This window comes from Uranotaenia lowii, chromosome 2 (genome assembly GCF_029784155.1).
Source record: "Uranotaenia lowii strain MFRU-FL chromosome 2, ASM2978415v1, whole genome shotgun sequence".
NCBI classification, from domain to species: Eukaryota; Metazoa; Arthropoda; class Insecta; order Diptera; family Culicidae; genus Uranotaenia; species Uranotaenia lowii.
In genome coordinates, this window is record NC_073692.1 from 362,778,022 (window position 1) to 362,800,151 (window position 22,130).

The 22,130-nt window shown below is 40.0% G+C and overlaps 1 protein-coding gene across 1 annotated transcript; it reads left to right on the forward strand.

Moving 5' to 3' along the window:
- Positions 1–5,343: 5,343 nt before the first annotated feature.
- Positions 5,344–6,680, forward strand: LOC129743125 (uncharacterized). The gene is made up of 3 exons (XM_055735091.1): positions 5,344–5,519; positions 5,572–5,919; positions 6,524–6,680. The coding sequence occupies exons 1-3, from the start codon at positions 5,344–5,346 to the stop codon at positions 6,678–6,680; spliced, it is 681 nt and encodes a 226-aa protein (XP_055591066.1).
- Positions 6,681–22,130: the final 15,450 nt, after the last annotated feature.

Sequence of the window (22,130 nt, forward strand, 5' to 3'; positions counted from 1 at the left end):
TGTTCTTTTTGCCTTTCCAAAGGCCAGCCGATCGATCATGCCTACCTACCACAAGTTTTTAACTGTTGATGATGGTAGGTCAGAAGGTTTAACTCGTTCTCGAGCACAGCAGCATGTCTACTTATAGGATTTTTACCCCAGAAGCAGTTGTTCAAAGAACTTTAGGAGGTAATAGCTGAAAATTTTTATTAAAAAGTTGAAACTAGAGTGACTTTATTCATTCTATATTATTCCAGAAATTATTCCAAGAAAGTTAATGAGCTTGCAGTCTCCCTCAAGAAGAGAGAACTATTTTGAAGGCCGTGGTCAAGATGTTGATAATTTTTCCGCATATTTTTCATATTTCTTGAACCTCTTCCTTGTCTGAATCAACCTCGAAGGGAACTCTTTAACTCAGTACCTTCACCTACTTTACGCGAAGGCAGGTGTAAGCAAAAAAGACAGGTACGCGTTAAAAATTGCCTTCTTGCATGATTGTCGGCAACTGTTTGCATCGTTAACTGTTTTTTTTTTTGTTTAACAAACATTTAGGAATAATCTCTCAGAGGTCTACCAGAAACCTATCGGAATGATGCAATGCAATGAGTGGCAACATTGAAAGAGTCATGATTTGAGAGCTCACGGGCGGTAAAATGACCTTATCACGGTTCGACGTCACTATTATATTTTTATCGACGGAAATTGGATGGGTTTTTTTATGTCTAATAGCATCCCTCATTCCACCGTTCAACAAAAATGTTAAAAATTCCTTGTGACTTTTAAGAAAAACTCAAAAGGTTAAATTTCCAGAAAATTTCCAGAGAACTCTGTTTGAAATTTTAGTTTTTCCTATTTAGTGTTATGGAGATTTTCCTACATTCAAGTGCATTTTCTTTCGAAATCACTTATTGAGACTTCTCATTCCAACCCATAAATTTAAACAAGTCGTTCATACAAAATGGACAAAAAATGCTGCCTTCAAATGGTATAAGAAAATATGACACATGAACGGGGACGTGTGCGAAAATGACCACCCACACACCTGCTCAACTTTTCTTGATTACTAGTGTTTCATATTTTATCGGTATCATTAACCTCCGTAAAATATTCGATCCGCTCGAGCGCAGCAGGAAAACCTCATTCATTACTGCCGCTTTGGGTGACAAATCAAATGACCCGAGGATGCAAAAGGGAGAAGAGAAAAAAAATTGAACAACTTTGCGAAATGAAATGGGATGGCTTGAGCAAAGTGGAACCGTTAAAAATTTTGTTAGCTAGTCTTTGAGTAAAAGAATTTTTCCAATGTTATCCCTATGATTCAAATCGAATTTCTGACTTTGATTAATTTTAATTATTGCTGGTACCTCCTAATTAGGGTTTATCAGTCTTTCACTACGTCCAGAACCTGACTTAATAGCTTCTCGAAATCAAGTTTTTAAAAATGACATCCAAGTGACAACCCTGGTCATCAGTATTTAGCAAAACCGTCTTTGGGCGTTCGTTCGTCGTCCGGATGACGTTAAGAGAACTGACCAGGTTGATTTTGAACCTGTTTTTGGCATGCCAACTTTCTCCACTTCCACACATAATGTCTATCTATCTCCTCGGGCGAGGCCCAACAACATTGTTGAGCATTATCTGTGGCAAACGCACCATGGCTTGGACGATTTGCCATTTAAATCGATTAAAAATATTCAAAGATTTATCCCTACTGCTGATCACGGGGACTGGTTTCTGTTTATCATTATTATTACTATCTATGATGTTAGGTATGCGTTTAGGCAGGCATGTCGTGGTGAATAAATTTGCTGCATCTCCAATGACCGGAATAATCGATATACTGTGGAAAGAGGAAAGAGCTGAGTTAAGAAGCATGATGAAGCATTGAGATCTGGGGAGTCGAACATTTAAGTTCAAATTTGTTATTCCTTATCATTTAAAGTCCAAGGTCGAAAAAAGTCGATCCTCCAAACTTAAACAGCTCTTCCTTGTAATTCCTGTGCCGAATTTCTAAATATAATTTTTGTTGAGTGTTGAGTTACTTAGAGTGTTCTGCATTTTAGTAATTTTGAATTACGTAATGAAATATAGAGACAGTTTTTTTTTAATTCTCCATTCTTTGCCATACGAGGGTATAAATTCATCACCAGCCAATAATTAGGAATTTTATATTTGCTTCTACTTTTGAGCTTCTAAATTTGAAAAAAAGCAAATAAATGATTTAGTTTGTGAGACTGCATACCTTATTTTCGCTACAGTACATTGTCATGCAGTATCTTTGTTATTCTATTTGATAGACGAAATCAAGAATATTGCATTGCCGTAAGCTGTAAATGAGAATGGGGACACTTGATCTCATTTTCTTATTTTCATTATATTTACCATTTTTGAAAAATTGAGAAAATTGCCGCCTGAAGTGTTGGGTTGGCATCCTAACAATCATCATCTTCATCATCGAAGCATCATCGGGCAGCTGACCGTCGACAGACAGAGACGTCAACCACCCGGCGAGCTTTGGCATTCTTCAGACGGTTGTACCAACGTCCACAAGCGAACCGGCTATGCGCGTATTTTAACTCGTTTTTATAAAACTACTAGCTGATCCCGTACGAACTTCGTTTCGCTTTAAATCATTAGTACGTCAAAATGAGTTTAGAAAATGAATTCGAAACATTCTTTCGACAATTTTGGGGAAAAAATTCAACAGTGTTTAAAGTCGCTACTATTATTACTACTTGAAATTCAAATTAAACAGTTGATTAGCTTTTTATTTAAATTTATGTGAGAGTGTTTTCTTCTCGATCGATTGCAAAATCTAGACATTATGGCAGAAACATGTACTATTTGTTTATGTTCACGACTCTTTTGCTTGACCTTCACTCTGAAATTGGTATCAATTAACTTCCAACAAAATTATTGCACAAAACACTGAACATTCGATGAAACCCTCTTTTTCTGTCCCATGGCCCGAAATTCGATAATTGAAACCAATTTTACGTTCCTCAAAACTCCCTTGTGCCATTTTTTCTTTTCAAATTATATGTAAAATAACGTCAGGAACTTGAAAACAGTGAACAGTGAATATAGACGCCGCTTTCGCCGAGTCAATTGCTCATAGTTTATAACCCTCATCTGAGCATTTTCATCTCAATCCGATGCATGATCACGACAATATCGCGAAAACAGTGAGCAACTAACATGGACGGCCTTTTTTTTGACCACGATTCAAAACTTGACACCTGAAATCAATTATCTTTTCAGTTAAACTCCCATGTGTCAATTTTCATCACATTTCTATGCTCAATCAAGAGAATATTGTAAAAACAGTGAACAGATAATAACCCCTTTTGCCGACCCCTGAGTCAAGATTTGAAACCTGAAAGCAAAAGAGCGTCCCCAAAAACTCCTATGCGGCAATTTTCATCTCAATCCAATGTAGAATAACGTCAATATCGCAAAAACATTAAAGTTGGGTATGGACGACTCCTTCAGCCGACTTCTGATCCGCAATTCGAAACTTGAAATCGATTGCTCGTCCCTCAAAACACTCATGTGCTAATTTTCATCACAATACGATCTATAATAACGCCAATATCGCAAAAATATTAATCAGTGGATATGGACGATCCCTTTGGCTGACCCCTGACCCTAAGTTTGATAACTGTAATCGATTGTTCGTCTCTCAAAACACTCATGTGCAAATTTTTATCACAATCCAATGTAAAATAACGCCAATATCGCAAAAACATAAATCAGTGGATATGGACGACCCCTTTGGCCGACCCCTGACACTAAATTTGATAACTATAATCGATTGCTCGTCTCTCAAAATACTCATGTGCAAATTTTCATCACATTCCGATGTATAATAACGCCAATATCGCAAAAACATAAATCAGTGGATATGGACGACCCCTTTTGCCGAGCCCTATCCCTAAATTTGATAACTGTAATCGATTGCTCGTCTCTTAAAACACTCATGTGCTAATTTTCATCACAATCCGACGGAAAATAACGTCAATAACGTGAAAACAATATTTGTCTTGTATGGACGACCCCCTTCAGAAGGGGTCGTCCAAAAGTCTAACAACATTTTTCATCATTCCTGGTCCTAATGAGCATCCATGCCAAATTTCAGATCTCTAGCTCTTAAGACGGCTGAGTCTATAGAGGACAAACAAACAAACAAACAAACAAACAAACAAACATACAGATAATTGCTTTTTATATATATAGAAGAAGGCTCCATTGGAGCAAACTCTTGAGTTGGGGTTTAAGGAAACTATCCTTGAAATTCTGAGTGGGCAAAAACAATTTATGGCCAAGACGTCTTAGCAGATTGCGGCCGCGTTGAGCGGAAATTGCCAACATCCCGTGGCAGCGAACTCGTGCTAGATTCCTTGGCGAGTAATATCACCGAGTTTGCCTACGACCCGGACAACCACGGTAAAAGGAATCTTTCGATTGCTTTGATTCAGTTGAATCATTCAACCAAGTAGGCTCACAACACAATAGAGTAAAGAATGGGAGCTAACCCAAGGAGGACATGCCTAAAACTCCATGCTGGTGCTGTGGCAGTATGCATTTTTCCAGCCAGTGCACTTTCCACGACCATAAATGTCGAAATTGCGGGAAAACAGACCATAAGGAGGGCTACTGTGCCTGTGGGTCACTGCAGCGCAAGAAATTCCACGACAAGCACCTGAAGAAACAGCATTTTACCAATTCTGTCATCATCGGTACTATCAAAGACAGCCGGCGTTATAGGGAAACTAGCATCAACAGTGTTCCAATAAACCTCCAACTAGATTCGGGATCTGACATCAAGGTCATATCAAGGAAAATCTGGGTAAAGATCGGGTCTCCGTCTACTCATCCTCCGGATTGCAACGTCAAGACAGTCTCCGGTGCCCACTTAAAATCCATGCCATGCAACCATGCCATGCAACCATTACTATCAGTGACAACCAGAGAAAAGGTACATAATTGTTACATTTGTAGTCCTAACCTGTCTTTGAATCTTTTGGACTCAGACCATCTAAGTTTGGGCTATGGGACGTTCCATTTTCGTCATTCTGCAAGCTGGTTGGTCAGGCAGCCAATACCGAACATATCGACGAGCTAAAGTCCAAGTTTCCGAATGTGTTCGTTGACCTGATGGGGATTTGTACGAAAACCGAATTCCAGTTCACCCTGAAAAGCGACGTTCGTCCGGTGTTTAGGCCCAAAAGACCTGTATCATATAGCATGGAATCTGTGGGGGCGGATGATCTGAAACGACTGGAGGGCAAAGGCATAATTTAACCGGTATACTATGCCGACTTGGCGGCACCAATCGTCGTATTCCGGAAACCTGATCGGTCGATGCACATATGTGCAGATTTCTCCACTGGGTTGAACGATGCCCTCGAATCCAACAATACCCTCTACCATTGCCGGAGGACATCTTCAATCGTATGGCTGGCTGTACCATGTTCAGCAACATCAACCTCTTCGACGCCTACTTACAAGTGTCGGTGGCTAAAGAAAGTAGGAAGCTCGTAACCATAAATACTCACCTTGGTCTGTACCAGTATAATCGGTTACCACCAGGAATCAAGAGCGGCTCGGGGCATTTCTACAAATTATGGACGTCATGTTCAGCAGAATACCCTGCATCACTCCATTCATCGACGATATCCTCGTTGTTGGTCGTTCTCCCGATGAACACAAACGCAACTTGCGTTTGACACTTCAACGCATGGAAGAATATGGTTTCACCCTAAAAATTCAAAAGTGTCGATTTTTCATGCGCCAAGTGAAGTATCTGGGTCAGCTACTGAACTCCCAAGACATCCGTCCAGATCAAGACAAGGTCAAGGCAATCGTCAACATGCCTCCACATCATGACGTTTCCAGCTTTCGGTCTTATCTACTACGGAAAGTACATCCGGGAAATGAGTAACCTTCGACATCCGCTGGATGCACTTCTGAAGGAAAATCCCACATTCCAGTTGGACTCAAGCCTGCCAGATCAGTTTCGACCGTTTCAATCCACGGTTCTCTATCATGGTGTCTGCGGATGCTACAAATGTTGGCATAGAAGCACGCACCGCACATCGGTTCCCTGATGGATAGGAAAAGGCTGTCTACCATGCATCCCGAAGACTGTCTCCGACCGAGACCAGGGACAGCCAAATCGAGAAAGAAACGCTAGGTCTTATTTTCGCGATGACAAAATTTCACCGAATGATCTATGGGAGACAATTAGTTTTGCAAAAAGATCATAAGCCCCTGTTAGCAATTTTTTGCTCAAAGCGCGGCACTCCTCCATACACCACAAATCGCTTACAGAAATGAGCTCTTACCATGCTTTTATACGAATTCCGCATTGAATATATTTCGACGGATCACTTTGGTCACGCTGACATCCTTTCTCGTCTGATTAACTCCCACATCGAACCTGATGAAGATTATGTCATTGCGTCAATCGAGATCGAAAAAGTGATCTGCAACATCGTTGACCATTCCATCGATTATCTCCCTGTTTCATACAAAATGATAGCATCGGAGACAAGGAAGATGAAACACTACAGCAAGTGATGCGTTTTGTGCAACACGCCTGGCCGGATAAGAAATCGTTCACCGGTGCCTCCGACGTGCAACAGTTCTTCGCGCGTCTAGGAGTCGTCGTTTGTCGCACAGAAGGTTTTGATGTATGACGAGCGGATCGTAATCCCCCAAAAAACTGCAAAGGTAGGTTCTACAAGAACTCCAAGGGACACGACCAGATCGCACACGTACTACCTACTACTGGTGGACTCTCTCTCCAGTTGTTTTTGACATTTCTCACGCACACTTGCTGGGCGTGTACAGATGTGACGGGACAATTACCCAATAAACCATTAAGCACTGTTATAAGCCGAATAATGGCGAAATAACAGCACTTCAGTGCCTACAAGCCGTATAGTGTCTTTTTAAATGCTAACAAGCATTGTGGCTATGAAGCTTTTAAATAGGCCGTATATCAGTTTTGAAACAGTGCCACAGGGTTTGAAGCCCTGTTTAAATAAGTTCAATGCTGATTTGCGGCTTTCAGTTGTCATTTTGAAGAAGACGAACAAAAAATCATCAAAATTGAAAGAGTAAAAAGAAAATGAGCAAGGTAAACAAAGTAAATTTTCGTTATCAGGATAGATTATTTCAAAATTTTAAACTTTTGTTGGTGGTTTTGGTGCTTTACAATTTTCAACCGCGGGTCATACACAAAAAGTTCCCGCCGCTCAAGGCAAAAGTGAACCATACCAATGGAAAACGAAAGCCCGGAAGTTAGTCGGCGGTATCAACAGTATTCCAGTCGAGTTTCCCTCCGAATTTCCTTTGTGCTAGATCATAGTGTTGGACATAGAAGGAGCAGAAACAGAGCATTGGAAATCATGAAACAGTTGAAAACAATGTTTACAAGGCTGAGAAAATTATGTGATATGCCTTGTCCTTGTCCTTGTCCAGTTTTTGTCCACAGAACAAATATTTAAAGTGAATGAAATTTTGTTCCACACTGACGTCGTACGCATAACAAAATAAAAATTTTATTTTTATTTAATTGAAGTGTTTTATTTTCGTTAAAGTTGGCCTCCAATTTGAATCCCCAAAACATGTATTTAAGAATGTCTTTTTTGCTATAATTGATGAAAGGTCGGTATGGGGCAAGCAGCAAAGCATGACAAACCTACTGTTGAATACAACGAGTCGTAGATGTTTTGAGTTCGAATCCAGTTTCTGCTTAAATGAGGTGGAATAGTAAGTAAGAGGGAGATAGAAACAAAAAAGGTTCCATGGCAGAGGAAAAAACAAAATCAAATCTTCATTCGCCTTTTATTTATTTTATTTTTTGCGCGCTGTCATTTTTTGACATTTTTCAAAAGACGTACTTCAAAAGTGGGGGCAAGCCGTATATCGGCCGAAATACACGCCAAAAGTGGCTTTTGGGCAGCCCTTAAATCGAATATAGAGCTTATGAGGCTTTGTAAGCATGCTCTATATCCGACTATAGAGCTGAAGTAGGGCCAATTTTAACGGCTTAATGGTTACTTGGGTAAGCTCAAAATGCTCAGTACAAAAAAAAAACGGGCAGCCAGCCGAAAAACATGGTCGTTTTTAAGGTTGTTTTTCCCAAAACTAAACAGTGTTAGTGAAACAACAAGCATAATATCACGTACACTATCAGCGACAAATAGGACTATTCTGCGCCGAATCTTCGCCCGTTTTGGAATGCCTGGAAGGCCAACGGAATCTGGCTTTTGAAAACCGCACATTTTTATCCCCAAAGCAACGGGCAGCTGGAAAGATTCGTCGACACCTTCAAGAAGACAATTTAAAAAATCAAGCGGGATGAGAAGAACTGGATGCAGCACTGGACACCTTCCTCAGTTGCTACAGACCGACACCATACCGGAGCGCGCCTGAAGGAAAATCGTCAGCAGAAATTCTCCTTGGTAGACCGTTGCGCACTTTGCTGGAATTTCTGCGACCACCATGCAGATTCTACAAAGCAATCGACTCCAAGCAATACCAACATTCAACGAAAAGCACGGAGCTAAAGATAAAAACTTTAGCATCAAAGAAAATGTCTTCGCTCAAATATTTCAGGACAATACCTGGCAAAGAATGAGTGTTTAGTATTTAGAGTGTAGCTGTCAAACGCGCACGTGGAAAAAAAACAACACAAACAAAGAGCAAGAAACAACAACAATTATCAACGTACTCAAAACAATCAACGTAAGAAAACGATTAGGCGGTAAAATTCGCCATCGCGCGTTAAACCAAAAGTATCCGATATCGTTTGGTGTCGCAGAGCTGTTGTCATCGGAAAAGGAGGACATTCCGGAGCTGTTTGATGAAAAGGTGAGCCAGTAAAACCACTTGCAGTTGATCGGATAAAGTCAGTCATTTCTTCGACTCACAGGTTGCGGAAAAATAAGTGCTCCCCGAGTGTGTCCAGCGGCAAAGGAAACCGAGCGAAGGTAGCAGCAACTCGATTCCAGTTAAATGCGACTCAGGTAATACAACACCTTTCCTTCAACGATTACCTCTTAAACAACCAGCATTTTGCCGTAGATTGCTGAGGACTTGCAGAAAAAAAGGCAAAAGAAGGAGAAAGAAAGCTTCGCAGCCTCGAGACAAGGCAAAGGGTGAGTCTAACCTAAAATAAAAGCCCTCTCCTGGAGCCATTGAAGTAACTGCTCGGTGTAAGCTAGCTTAAGTTTTTAAAATGTCGTATAAGTAAAATGTTTTGATTATTGCAGGTTTTGGGTTTTGAGTGTTTGTGTTTTGGGTTATAGTTAGCCGTGCAGCACACACTGAAAGTCAGTGGTGCTCAACTTGTTTCATTGCATAACAACCAGATAGGTAAACGGCACACTAACGAAATCACAAATCAAGCCGATTCATCGAATCCTTTTGACATTCTTCTCAACACTTGGGGTCTCAACCAAACAGATCCTAATGTCACTGAAGCTGAACAAACTCACGTTGAATCTGAAAATGCGATCCGATTCCAGCAAGAATTCCTGCGAGAGGTCCTGGCTCCTGAATAACCTTCGTCAAGACATCCGATGAGGGTACCGGAACCGGAGGAGTTGATTCGCCAATCATCTAGGCAGCGTCGATTGCGGTCCGTTTTGAACCCTACCGAATTTACTAAATTTACTAAAAAGGGGAGGTGTTGGGTTGGCATCCTAACAATCATCATTATCATCATCGAAGCATCATCGGGCACCTGTTAACAGAGAGAGACGTCAACCACCCGGCGAGTTTTGTCATTTTTCAGACGGCTATGCGCGTATTTTAACTAGTCTTTATAAAACTCAGAAGATTTTAATAAACTAGTTGTTACGGAAGTCTCTCGGTTTTTTTTAAATCCACAACTTATCAGAAAGTATGTAATTTTGAATGTATATGCTCTGAAAGTTAGAACGATACTTGATCCCGTACATGAATTAGAAGTATTTTCGTAGAGCGAAAAAACTTGTGATTTTTTTCTGATAAAGGAGACTTGATCCTTTATTTAAGGATACTTGATCCGTCATTCAGGGACGCTTCAACTTTGCAAAAATCAACCAAGTCCAAAGATTTAAATTAGATTGACTATTTTTAGGCTAAATTACTATTTATTTCTCAGTTTTAACTTAATCATTAAGTACAAAAGTATGACTTTTTGAACTCAAAGGATCAATATAACCCATAGGTAACATTTAAGAAATCTTTTTCTAAACATAATATAAGAGTTACCCTTTGCTCAGAAAAGTTGGCATTATGAAGTTCATATAATTCCTCAAAGATTTACATATTGGAATCAATGTTTTTGGTAAATTTGGCTCAATAACATTTGAAAATGATGAAAAAAGATCTTTAAGTCACAGTAAAAAGTTTTTGGTTTGTGGAACACATAGTTGTTTGACTCAACTATTTATAACTAACTAAAAACGGCTCTGGGTATTGCAATAACGAATCGTATTTCATAGGAAGTATGTTCACACTATTCTTTGTAGCTATTGGCGTTTGCTACTATTTGGCACATTATTTTGTGTTATTGTGTTTGTGTTACTTTATAGAGAGATATTCAAAAAACATCATGTCTTCCCTAGTCACCAGTTTTTTTTTAAATATATATTTTTATAATTCTTTTACCAGTGTTAGGGCCAATCCCTAAAGGCGCACTGGTTCAGAACAACCGCGGAAGTTTCCAGACGTGATACTTCGGACAGTAAATCAAAGCACGATACTTAGCAGGTGATACGATCACACGGGAACATTTATTTAATAAATTTATACAGATAACGCTCAACTCGATTGATTACTAGTGGACTGTATTGAAAACGAGATAAAACAACCGACCGACACGGGTGATACACTGCTTCTAATAGTATCGCTATTGTCTCGCTACCAGCAGATCGGTTATCGGTGATTCCTTTTTTTCCACGCTGCACACACGCACTTTTGTTCTGACCACTGCAAATGCGTGTGGCAGTAATTGATGCTGCTTGTAGCTGAGGTGGTTTTTCTGCAGCTGATGTGGGCTCTGAATTTGATTGATTGCTCGCGCTGCTGATGTTTTGGCGCGAACATACCGCCCGCCTTGAGTTCACTCAACACGATGCACATCATGGCTCCTCGGATATTCCTACGCTGGTAGGCATCTTCGACCTGACGTATGCTACCCGATTACTTCCCAATAGATCAATGATGCACGCGAATGTAGACTGTTCTGGTAACAGAGGTGTTCCTGTTGGAGACGGAAACGGTTGATACTGGGTTGATTGAAAGATTTTTGCAACATAACTTGCGGTATGGCCCCCAGGCATTCACGAAGACCAAACTTCGCTAAAAGCCATTTTGTGCCCCTTTCGGGGGCTGCAGATACTTCAAGCGTGCCGAAAGTCGAGCAGGGATACGATATCCTCAGGTATGGCGCGTTCCAGAAAGTGCCCTGTTGAATAGATAAGAAAAGACAATTCCTCCGTGTTTTTTGTGGTTTGGACGAACATAACTTTGATATCGCCCCCTGGCATCGACGGCTGATATGCCGCTGCTAGCCAATTGCGCCCCAAATGGGGGCATACTTATCTGAGGATTGCACAGTGATCTCAACAAACTCTTCGGTCTAGTCAGGCCAGGTCCAAATGGATGATCGAACATCTGTTCACGAGTGGTGCGCTGCATTAAACCCTGGCGGAGGAAAAGAACTGTAGGTTCCGCAAACACATATACAGGTTACACGTAACTTAGCTACTGGCCCCCTGGCAATACGGCTGATACGCCGCAAGTGCCAACAGTGCCCCTCATGGGGGCGAAAAATACTTTGTTAACTAGGTTCTCGAACAAACGTTTGAGCATAACGTGGGCCTTCACATTTCGACAATCCTGGACTTCAATTGGAACGGTGTGTTGCAAAACCCTGGCGGAGGAAAAACACTGTATGCTCCGCAAACAAACGAGACGGTTTGAACTTAACTTAGTGGTTGGCCCCCTGGCAATACGGTCAAGAGTGCCGCCAGTGCCAACAGTGCCCCTCATGGGGGCGGAAAATACTTATTTTACAACGGCTTTCTAGGAATTGTTATAACGTTTTTGGTATACTGATGCTGCGATGCGATTTAACTATGTCTAATGGTTCCGATTCGTTTGATGGTACATCAAGGAGTGTCTGTTGCTACGCTGGTTCTTTCAGTAGTGTCCCATAATTCATGGAGTTTGTATGCAATCAAATATTTGCGGACAGCATTCCACCGTGGTATAAATTTGCTGAAGATTCCATTCAGTTTGTCCTTTGATTTCAACCAATACAACTGGTGTTCATGTTTGTATGATTCGTCGCAAGAGTACTTTACTTTCCAAAGTCCTTGGAGAAACATATTAAGGAGGACAAATACTGCATTTGCAAAAACTTTTTGACCAAACAAACAGGCAGCAACGAAATATAGCAGATATAATAAAGGGAAGAAAGAGCTCCAGCATGGCTTCGGACTAGCCAAATATTCCGCTATTTTTTCGTTAGGTATCAGTGTACTGCATGAAACAACTCTCGTTTCTGGTAGCTCTCCTGCGATAATCCACCCTAGATGAGAATTCTGGAGGATAGGCCCGCTATTACTCAACCTCATCTGGTTCGGCAACAACACATCGTAAAACATAGAAACACCTAGCACGAGATCAACGGGACTTGATTTGTTGAAATCTGGATCGGCAAGGCTGATAGAAGACGGTAGTCTCCAGTTGCTAACATCCACGCTTCTTTGGGGTAGATCCAACGTAATTCGAGGTAGCACGAAGAATTTCCTCTCGGCGGTAGTGAATGAAGATGTACACGATAAAACACGAGCAAAAACAGACTCTTTTGAAACATGGGTAGTCCCTCCAACACCTTTCACAGGAAGACTTTCCCGAACACGAACAAAATTAAGCTTTTTTGACAACTCCTCGGTTATCAAAGAAATCTGGGACCCGTTGTCCAATAAAGCACGAGCAAAAACTGTATTACCATTGCTATCGGCAAGTTTTACAACGGCTGTCGACAAGATAGCGGTGTGGGTGTGTTGTTGTGTACTGAGTAGAGTAGAAGTGTGGTGACTAACAGTAGGCGTGTTTGTGGGAGGTGGCTGTTGTGTAGATTGCGAGCTTTGTGGAAATTGATCGATATTCGTTCGCGACTGATCTTGTGTTTCAGGTTGCCTTCTTGGTTGACTGTTCGCGCGTTGAGGTCTTTCCGGGGTTTGAGGGAAGCTCTGCATAGTTGACTGGCTACTGCGATTTGGAGAATATGGATGCAACAAAAAATGATGGCGTTGTCCACACTTCGGACAAAAACTATGCGAACATTCTGCAACAAAGTGTCCGGAATCTAGGCAGTTGAAGCAGAGACCCAATCTTCGAATTAATACCCTCCTATCTATCACCCTCATCTTGCTAAATCTAGAGCATTGTTCTGGCGTGTGCGGTCCATTTTCGCAGATAGAACAAAAGTACTGCATCGTAACTGTACTGTGGCTGGTGGGAGCTCTCACATTCCGATGATTTTCACTTGCACTTCGACTTGCCGTTGACTGCAGAATCGAACACTGGTTTTCTAGGAACTCAACCATGGCTTCGTAGGAAGGCACGTTTTTAGAAGCATGGTGAGTTTCCCAGAGTCGAAAGGTATCTGTGTCCAACTTCTGCGATAACATGAACGCCAACAAAGCACTCCATCTGCTAGTGTCCTGTCCCAATTTCTCCAACTGTTGGAGGTTAGTTTTAAACGTCGTCAGCAATACATTTAACCCTTCAAAGCTTTCCGATCGCATGCTAGGTGCCGCAAAAAGTGCACCCATATGCTCCTGGGCTATCAACTTGTGATTCTCATATTTCGATTCTAAGGTTGTCCAAGCTAGGCCGTAGTTAGTCGCTGATACTTGTATCTGGTTAATCTGAAGTAGCGCATCATCTCTCAACGATGTACGGAGGTAATTGAACTTATCCACATCATTCAGCAAGGGATTCTCATGTATCAACGATCTAAAATTGTCCCGAAAGTTGATCCACTTCAAAAGTTCTCCAGAAAAGATTGGTAGCGTCAGTTCAGGGTATCTCGTGTGACATGGCAAAGCTGAGTCGAATTGAGAAGATGTATGTTGTGATGATCCAGCAGGAACCGGCCTTATCTTTGACAACAGTTGTTGCTTCAAAGAAAAATATCGGTTCATAAACTCTTTGAACACCTTCTTGCTTTCCTTTCTTTGGGTTTCCTTTCTGTCGGCTTCATCTACAGAATCGTCTTCATCATCGTCCAAAATCACTTCAATATGTGTGCGCAAATCACAAAATGAATCGTAGGCTTCGTCTAGCTTGGCCAATCGTGGTTGTATCGAACCGTGATCACTATCATTCTTGTAATCTTGTAGAAAGTCTTCCAAACTTTCCAGCAAATTCCACAAAATTCTCTCTTTCTTTGATAGATATCGGAGATCATCAGCCATTCTGTAAACTCTGAACAGGACACTTTTTAGAAACACTGTTCACAAAACACACCCGAGACCTCCAACGACAACGAATTGACAACTTTTATATTTTGACAAATATTCAAGCTGCTGATGAGTTGATCAGCAGATAATTTTCAAATCAGTGAAATCTTTTGAAAAATTATCGAAACCTCTTGCAGCAATAGCTATTTTCAATGCTTTACAACACAACGCAATCAAAACTTAATAACTCGCATTCATGCCACCTCAACCACTCAATAGTCTTATTCATACGCACACTCTATCTACTAGTACTTATCTTGCATCCTATCGTGGTGTCCTCTGCCAAACGACGAATCCTTCTGCAACAGTAGCGTGATCAACAAAACTCCAAAATGCTGTTTTCTGATTCGATGTATCCAGCTGGCTGTTGTTTTCTTCAGGAATTAAATTCCACCACTCACTAAATGCAACTTCGAAAGTGCTTCAAAATCACTAATTTGCAACACTTTACATGCGCCACTATATGAGGGCTTTTCAATCACAAGATGTCAAGAAGTGTATCTATACTTCCGGAGTGTTTATATGATTTCACTTTTCATTTCAAGCCCACCCGGGGGAAGGAATTGCCGTTCAAGAGAAGCACACACTTTGGTAGAGAAGGCCCGCCAATCTGGCTGCCCAAGTGCACTTTTATACGGTAGACTCGAGCCCGCGATCGAAAAAAGGATAACCCCAAGCCACCCGCTTAAAAAAGGGATTCGCACAAAATGGGGCAAACCCAAGCCAAGCCGGCTAGCACAAAAGCACTTGTTCACACAAAACGTTCACACAGAAAAACGCGCACAAACTTCGCGGTTTAATCCGGTCGCTAAGGACCAAATGTTAGGGCCAATCCCTAAAGGCGCACTGGTTCAGAACAACCGCGGAAGTTTCCAGACGTGATACTTCGGACAGTAAATCAAAGCACGATACTTAGCAGGTGATACGATCACACGGGAACATTTATTTAATAAATTTATACAGATAACGCTCAACTCGATTGATTACTAGTGGACTGTATTGAAAACGAGATAAAACAACCGACCGACACGGGTGATACACTGCTTCTAATAGTATCGCTATTGTCTCGCTACCAGCAGATCGGTTATCGGTGATTCCTTTTTTTCCACGCTGCACACACGCACTTTTGTTCTGACCACTGCAAATGCGTGTGGCAGTAATTGATGCTGCTTGTAGCTGAGGTGGTTTTTCTGCAGCTGATGTGGGCTCTGAATTTGATTGATTGCTCGCGCTGCTGATGTTTTGGCGCGAACAACCAGTCTGGAATAAAATGCATCAAAATCCAAATCAAGGATTCGACTTTAAAATCTTGATTCCATATGCGGAAATATGATTATTTTGCATCACGATTTCTTAAATTTCAAAATTTCATCCATCCAAACATTAATTTTTATTATTTCAACTTTCAATTTTGTGTAGTTTTTTACTCCTAAATGAATGCAACAGCCTTCTACTTTTTCTTTATAGTCATTTTGAGGGAGGGAGGGGGGTGAAAATCGCATGTTTTTGTATATTAAAAAATAACTGGTGAAACCAATCACTTTTCTGACTACGTCAATTTGATGTACCATCAACCTTAAAACTTTTGATGTACATGCGGTATGAATGTTCGTGGACATTTGCGTTGTAATGTTGCATAATGCTCCCGTTGACGATAATAACAAAACTTGACGTTGATTTAGAACAAGGTTTAATAGGATAGTTTCTTATAGAATTAAACTTGTTATTAATCCTATAAGGGTCTTCAATAAAGATCTTTCTTGTACATTGTTTTCTGGCTATTTAAAATATAATCGTAGTTTGCAATGTTAGTTCATATTCTGCATGCATAGTTTGATGCAGCATTTAAAATTTTCGAATTTCATGCTTCAATTCCGATTTATGAATTTTTATCATTGAAAAATTTCACTCGATGAAATTTATTCGAAGAAAAGCAGCATAATATCTCTCTGCCAGCCCTGGTTGACTGATATTGGCACGCACAACAGCCGAACCGGTGGAACTTGTTCTGGATTGAGATTCTGTTTTGCCGCGCGAAATGCTTCCCTCATGGCCGGGCCCATCAGTGACACATCCCGGGAATGTTTGGGGGTTTGATTTGCTTACTCAAGACTCTCCTACAGGAGACGTTTGGCGGCACAAGGCGTTCGAAATGCAACAAGTTGTTGTTTGGCCAAAAAACCGGTCAACGACTCCCATCTGGGGCTTCGGCCGGGTCGGGACAAGCACTTTTCCCATTCTGGTTTTCTGGTGTACAAGTTTTTTTTTCTGGCTGTCCTGTTTTTGGACTTTCGGAGAAGTTTCGAAGACCCTTGCTGGCCACAGCAGCTATCTAATGACGATGTTTTTGATTATGCCTTTAACCTGCAAAAGGTTTCATAATATATGTGCTGGCAATTCATTATCGAGAACCGTTATGAAACCGGAGTTTTTCGGCCGAGAGCCAACAGCCGGCTGGCTTGTTTGGTCGCGATTTGCCAACATGTTCTGAACCGACCGGGCCCAAGTGGATTTATGCATGAATATTGTTCTTGGCCGCTGATGGTTGATGCTTCTATTTGAGTGTCAAACCGTAACTTGATCCATGGATCGAAGCTATAAATTACCTAACTGTTTACTTAATTATGTTTTATTCGCCCTCCTGTGACTAGGAAAGTCACTAAAGGGCACAGCATTTCGGTTTGACCCAGCTGTTGATCCCGCTCAGGGAGAATCAAAGGCCATAAATTTTCGCTGAATTATCAAACACCTTCGCCAAAGCCTGTCGCTGTCATCTTCTTCGGCCCCCAGGAAGAAAGCATAGATACTTATGACGACGAGGGGTCTTTCGCTGTTTTAATGAGTCATTAGTTTCGTCGACGGAGCATAATTCATCAGTTTCACCAAAAAGGCTTTCGTTTTTCGTTTGTGGCGCACATACAGCTCTAACACTCATATATGTATGTTAGTACGCGGACTATTTAAACACATTTATTTAATTAACCGGCTACTCCTTTTTGTCCGAACGTCCTATACGCGGAAAGGTGGGAGAGTCATAGTCCAAGAGTGGCCGCCCGCCGATGGTGGTGCGCCAAGTGGACACTTTTAAACTCCGTGCCGACTGCCGTTTTTTCCACCCTCCTTCTTTCAACCAGCTAATATTATACGGGAGACTTTACAAACTGGCTTTTAGCCAACAACAGGTACCGATCTGATATTTCCGCTAGTTTGGCTCAAATACAACGCGTTTTCAGCTTCTAACCCAAAAGATAAGCCACCCTGAACCACACTAATTTCAATGTTTACATACTTTCCGGCTAACTCCGAACCGTACAATAAACAAAAAAAAAACCTCTAGGTAGCCCAAAACAAATTATAGCGAAAGCACTCAGGCAGGAGATGTTTTATGTTGATGTACCAGCAGTAGCACACTCTATGATGATAGATGTTTATTGTTTTTGTCTCGAGACCAATATTTGAGGCCCGTTTAAGCTTACGTTTTTTAAAAGAAGCTAACTACTACATTCAGGAACTTCACTTTCAATCTATGCCATATGGTACGGCTTCTATTATCTTTAATCATCCTAACTTCCCTAACGGTTCAATACGTCACGTGTAACAGTCTCCAGTTGTTAAAATTACTGAGTAAAATTTACATGAGCCAGCGAAGAACACTTACCTTTTAGGAGTATATCCTGAAAATAGAAAAAAAAACAAAAAAAACATGTTAAAATAATTAATATGACCTGTAAAAACTATAATATTCAGTGATTTTTCTCTCAAGTTGTTGAAACATATCTGACACTCAAACAGTAGCTAAACCCAAACCATTCAGCTATCTGTTTCGCTGCTGAAGTGGTCACGCAATTTATAGTTAGCAGAAAAACAGGTGAAACATACCCCCATTTCACGACTAAAGCGCTTTTCGTCCTGGGTTAGCGTAGTAAAGTTCCATTAGCTTGGGCACACGACTCAAGAGGTTTGACCAAGAAAATACTTACTGGTCCGGTATCATCTGTTTTGACATACTGAATCCCCAAAACAAGAAATACCTTCAGCAGCAGAAAACTGCAGGTACTCTGCGACTGTGTGCTTCTTTGTATTGCTTTTTTAACCTTGGCTGCGGAAGAGTATTATGTACGTTTTTTTTTTTCAAATTATAACTATGTACTGGTTGGCAAATAAACTTTTTTCTGAGGTTCTAAGAATTTCAAAGTATTCAAGATTTCTTCGAAATGATAAGGTATTTGAAAAATGTGTGTAAAGCTAAGTCTACTTAGAATCCGTAATCACTTATTGTGATGTAGCAACAACGCGAATGAGCGCTGCAAGAACTTTTTTACTGCGGTTTGTTAAAATAGACGCCCTCTACTTGTGGTAAAACTTTCACGGCGTTTCGTGCAGTGTGTCAAAAGTTATTGCAGATGGAAGCCGAGAGGTAATGAACAAATTTACACATTCACTTTCATAGTCAAACGTGGTTTGCAGAAAATTGGTATAAAAATTTTTGTCAAGGGTGTAGGGATGAGATGAAAAATATACAGAAAATAAATCAAATTTAATTAGGAATAAAATAAAATAATAGTTGTATTCGGCAACACTGTAGATGAATAAAATAAAATAAATTTCTATGACAACATTTGGTACTTTGGCAGCACTTGACAAACAAACAAAACAAAGTCAGTCATTGATCTATTCTTGCGAGCGACAGACGTGTTTAAGTGAATCTCTGAATTGAGATTCGTAAAATCACGACAAAGGGGTCCACCGACAGCGAGATAAAAACGCCAACTATTTTTTTTTTTTTTCAAATTATGGCTTCGATGTCTTCGATGTTATGTTTATCTGATCAAAATACATAAATTTGTCGAATAAAAGGCGAATACGAAATTATTGCGACACATTCAACAGGGCATAACTTTTTTACTATTGGGTAAACATCAACTAAATCTCGCACAATTTCTCATTGATGTTTATTGTTTACATGCTGTCAAACTCGATATCTTAGCTACTGGCGAATATGAGGCTGTGCTCCTCAAGCCAAAAAACGTCAAACTACATCAACAACAACAAACTCGATATCGTGTTTTTCGATTCAACGAAAATGGAGGTTAACCAACGTGAGTCGAGAGAACAAATTCTGTCCAAACACCTGGAATTTCTTGACCTGTTGCACCGGCACACAGTGGTTTAAAACTCGAAAAACGTGATCATGGGCCTTTTGAAGGCTTTAATGTCAAAATAGCAGTATGGTATGTTCTACAATGTTTCATCATTTTAAAATGACACCTATAAGTGAGATAATTTTTCTATTTTTTATTTATCATTTTCTCACTATAGTGTCTTCGAGAAAGTTATAGATCATCAAATTTTAAAGAACTTTATTAAAGACGTCAAAACTCTATCTTTTGAAACAACATGTTTTAAAGACATTTTTTTTAAAAACTAACCTCAAAAAACGAAAAACTCGTTTAACTTTTTTCGAAGCGAGTTTTGAGACATACTTTTTATGAGAGAGTTGTGACAACTACACAACTTCATTGAAGGTGTCAAGGTACTATTTTGAAGTTTAATGGTACTTTTTGGGTGATTTCTTTTAAAAAAATTGCATGTTCTTATTGTTTAATATCTCTGAATGTTGCAAACATACCAAAACAAAAATATATACATTAGAAAGGGCATTTTCAACTTTCATTTGCATATAGTTTCATTTGTATGCATGAGGTTTTACTGCTAAAATAACTTAGATGAAAGATGGTAGATTGGCGAATTTCAGTATTTTTTCACACATTTCAATGAGTTCCCGCTTCAACACGAATGTGGCATAGTTGGCTGATCGAGGAATTGTTGAATCGGCTATACTAAAACTATAAAAATGGCATCTTTTAGTTAGTTATTCATTAGATATTTTAGCACTAAAACCTCAAGGATACAAATGAAACTATATGTCCATCAAAGTTGAAAGATTACTCTTTCTAATGTGTATATTTTTGTTTTGGTATATTTGCAACTTTCAGAGATATTGAACAATAAGAACATGCAATATTTTTTAAAGAAATCACCCAAAAAGTACCATTAAACTTCAAAATAGTGACTTGACACCTTCAATGAAGTTGTGTAATTTTACAATTGTCACAACTCTCTCATAACAAATTTGTCTCAAAACTTGCTTCGAAAAAAGTTAAACAAGTTTTTCGTCTTTTGAGGTTAGTTTTTGAAAAAAATGTCTTTAAAACATGTTGTTTCAAAAGATAGAGCTTTGACATCTTCAACAAAGTTCTTTAAAATTTGATGATCTATAACTTTCTCGAAGACACTATAGTGATAAAATGATAAATAGAAAAAATAGAAAAATTATTTCAAATATAGGTGAATTGATGAAGAAAAAATTACAACAAAATATGCGCATTTTAAAATGATGAAACATTGTAGAACATACCATAAAGCTATTTTGGCATTAAAGCCTTCAAAACGCCCGTGATCACGTTTTTCGAGTTTTAAACCACTGTGCAGCAGTTGGAAAAAATGTTGAAGCGGTTCCAGGAGCGGTTGACGTTGTACTGGAAGAAGAAACTGGAAGACGGAGGGAAAGGTGAAGCGGATGATTAAAGCAAATCCCAACGTCTCGAGCCGTGATTTGGCTAAAAAGATCAAGGGGCTGAAGATGGCAAACATTTCCGTACCAAATTTTCAGTCAAGAAACCCGCAGGAAGAAGAAAATTGAAACGAGTGAAACACGTATATGAGCAACATGACCGTCTTCATTGCAACAATTTCAACCGGAGGCAATTTTTTAATAGTCCTTAAGATGATATCTGCGGCACGGGAATGTCAATCAAAGGGATCTTTGGTAACATTAATAAATTATGGTTGGGCACAAAATGCAAAGTTTTCAGCATAATCCTTTTTAAGCAAATTCCTGGGTTGCAGTTTTTCACCAGCAAGAGCAAGTTCGATGTGGGCGACAAAGTTTAAAAGAAAAAAATGTCAAAAATCGCCTCCAAATATCTCGTACGACAGGCCATATTCTCTTGCGGACTGAGGAGTGAGTCTTTAGTGACAAAGGGCACAGTAAATGGCGAGATTTATAAATCTGAGTGCCTCGAGAAGCGCCTTTTGCCGTGCTTGCAGCAGCACGAAGAAGCTTCGTCATTTTGGCCAGATTTGGCATCATGCCACTAATCTGAAAGTGTCCTGGAGTGGTATGAGGCCAATTCTGTTCATTTTGTTCCAAAGGACATCTGTCAAACCGTCCGGAACTGTGCCTGATGGAGCATTACTGGTTAATTATTAAGCGGGAATTCGGAAGAGCAAGAAGACAGTCAAAGACGAAAAGGACATGTTAAGAAAATGGAAAAAAAAACTTGGAAACTGGTACCGGATGACACTGTAAAGATTTTGAAGGAGGGCATCAAGCGAAAATGCGTTCAATATTACACTCAAGCCTCCATCGATTAACTTTTCTTTTGATTATTGAAGTAAATATATGTATGTATAAAACTACCCTAAAATTTCGGTTTGATTCTAAACATTAGAAGAAAATTGGCATGATATTTTCGGTGTCGCAATAATATCGTGTTTGCCCTTTATGTTAGAGTCCTATTGTATCACCCTCAGGAGTTACAGTCGAAGTAA

Excerpts from the sequence above, each read along its gene's own strand:
- LOC129743125 (XM_055735091.1), top strand. The coding sequence starts at position 5,344 with ATGCACATATGTGCAGATTTCTCCACTGGGTTGAACGATGCCCTCGAA. Across the intron at positions 5,520-5,571 it reads CTAAAGAAAGTAGGAAGCTC|GAATCAAGAGCGGCTCGGGG; the intron begins GTAACCATAAAT and ends GGTTACCACCAG. Across the intron at positions 5,920-6,523 it reads AAAGTACATCCGGGAAATGA|CATCGGAGACAAGGAAGATG; the intron begins GTAACCTTCGAC and ends ACAAAATGATAG.